Source organism: Parasteatoda tepidariorum, chromosome 3, assembly GCF_043381705.1.
Source record: "Parasteatoda tepidariorum isolate YZ-2023 chromosome 3, CAS_Ptep_4.0, whole genome shotgun sequence".
In the NCBI taxonomy this organism is placed as follows: Eukaryota; Metazoa; Arthropoda; class Arachnida; order Araneae; family Theridiidae; genus Parasteatoda; species Parasteatoda tepidariorum.
In genome coordinates this window covers 62,661,285-62,663,780 of record NC_092206.1, presented here as the reverse complement: position 1 = coordinate 62,663,780, position 2,496 = coordinate 62,661,285, and the positions used below count along the sequence as shown (strand labels likewise).

The 2,496-nt window shown below is 27.0% G+C and overlaps 1 protein-coding gene across 2 annotated transcripts in view; it reads left to right on the top strand.

The window, feature by feature from the left end:
* Nucleotides 1–2,496, top strand: part of LOC107439534 (Nitrogen permease regulator-like 2) — a 20,271-nt gene that overhangs the window by 7,053 nt on the left and 10,722 nt on the right. For both annotated transcript variants that reach the window (XM_043039437.2, XM_043039438.2), the window contains exon 5: nt 882–1,018. In XM_043039437.2, coding sequence (XP_042895371.1) covers nt 882–1,018 — 137 coding nt within the window. The remainder of the gene's footprint in view (nt 1–881; nt 1,019–2,496) is intronic.

Genomic DNA, 2,496 nt, shown 5'->3' with positions numbered 1-2,496 from the left:
TATATATATATATATACTCTTTTGAAAACTTAATGATTTTTTTAGTATAAGCTTATACAAAATCAAAGATATACACTATTTTCTAAAAAAATAGTTTGAAATTATTTTAGTTTAGCTTTAACTTATTCAGTTATCCTTTGTATCATATATGTATTTTGAAAAATAAATGAAGTTCAGTTTCAATTGATATGTAGGATAATTTTCTTATTAGAATCATTTCAATTTATATTAATTTTTTTTAAAATTTTTAGGTAAGAAAGATGTATCTTTCAAAGTTTAATATATTAGTTATTATTTTTGACTTATTTTTTGTTGAAATACATTTTTTATCGTAGACGTATTGCTTTCTATATTCTGGCCAACAATAATGTGTGAGGAGAACATATTCAACAATTCAAATAATAATATGAAAATTGTAGAATAAATTTCAATTTACTTTTTATTTTATCACTAGAAGTCCATACGAAGTTTTTAGGTTCTTAATGATTTCATATTTTTAAACTTCTCCCATCCCATTGTAATACTTCCGGAAAATTCTCTGTTTTTTTAACCCTATGCCTGTTTGATCTGGAATTTCTCCCCGTTTCAACTAGTTGTTTCTCTGCATAACAAATTTGTTTCCTCCCATTGGATATTCTTAATAGGAAAATCTTATTCAAAATAGCTTTTATTCAAAATAGCTTTATTTTCTGATTGTAGATTATTTCAAATTAATTATTTTTTTTAAAAAAAGAAATAACTTGTGAATGAAAAAACTAATTAATCAAACCTTAATTTTTCTCATGTTTCAATTATACTCCTTTTATGTAGAAAATAAAAATTATGGAAAATATTTATTTAAAGATGAATTAAACATTGTACAAAAATAATTTATATTTTAGATGCTTCCAATACTATTTTTTTGAATGTAATCAGAGTTTATCCAAAACCACCTGAAGTAAAAGACCAGGATGTTCCTATATTTACTGAGAGAAAATTTCCTGTTTTACCTACAGATTGGGATATTACTATGCAACAAGTATGTTTATTTCCATTAGATATGCTTATAGTAATTTTAAAACTTTGGGAAAACACTATGTTATATTTTTTCTTTAGGGTTTGCAATTTGACCATAACTCTATTTATTAATGTATACAAAGTGTTATAGAAATGCTATGTTAAACTGAAAATAATTATTTATGTAACTGAATTATACTTATAACTCAATTTAAGATAATTTTGAAATCATGATAAAAATATTTGTTTCTGCAATGATTTTTTTTCTATTATTGGCAATCCAATAGTTATAAACATACAGTCGAACCTGTTTATCTCAAATTTCACAGGAAAGGCGAAAAATTTGAGGTAAAGAGGTTTCGAGTTATACAGGTACTTTAAAATATTTAATTTATTTGAGAAATTCTATGAAAAGTGCTTTAATTGTTTTTAGTAGAAAAATATAGGCACTTCATTAAATTAAATGTACCACATGCATCTATTCACATAAAATTTTTCTAACATACACTGAAAAAAAAAATCTGAGATTTTTGACTTGTAACATTAATTGTTTCGATTATTCTTTTAAGGTTAGAAAGAGTGCAAATCCCACATAGCCAACATTTTCCTGGGATTCAAGAATAGTTTATAAGAATTCTACAGTTTTTTCTATCTGTTTTGCATTCACTTTTGGTTCATCAATATGATCTTCAGCTTCTTCCTCTTCATCTGATATTCCTTTGACATTATCTATGATTTCTGCATCTGTCAATGTTCCTCATGTTGCCAGGCAGTTGTCCCCTTGTAAAAATCTTCAAAGTTAATGTTAACATTGAATCCTGATTTTATTGCTTTCTATTCTGGCAAATCTGTCACTGCATTTTCAGCGTCAACAGTTTCTTCTTCTTTACTGATGCCTTCACCCTCTTGTTCATCATCTTCACAGCTATTCTTAAAACCAGCTATTTAAAACCATTATGGATATTTTTTAGAGGCTCATTTCTCCAGGCAAAACAATAATTCTGATAGCATCTAACATCTTTATTTTTGGAAGAGAACTTTTTTCATCAATGGCATCTACAAGTTTGCATACCAACTGTTTTCTATACTTCACTTTAAAACTCCTAATTGTTCTTAGATCCATTGGTTCAATTTTGAGGTGAAAATGAATTTCTATTCTTAGCTTTCTTATCTATGTTGAAAAGCTAACCCCTGGTGATTACTACTCATTAATCCCTCACTTACTGCCAGAATCATTGCATTCCTTTCTAGTTAAGGAAGTGCAGGGATATTGTGATTAAAATTCCAAGAAACACCCCAACCTGTTCATCCCTACTTCCTGTGGGCTCATGAAATTCATCTCTGTCAGCAAGTTCTACTGATAAAGAAAGTTTTGACATAAGCTGGGAAAATACATTGATTTTAGACAGTAAATGTAGAGAATTTTAGAAATTTTGAAATATAGAGGTTTTTGAGATTAAACAGGTTCAACTGTATATATATATAATATATTAGTTATTA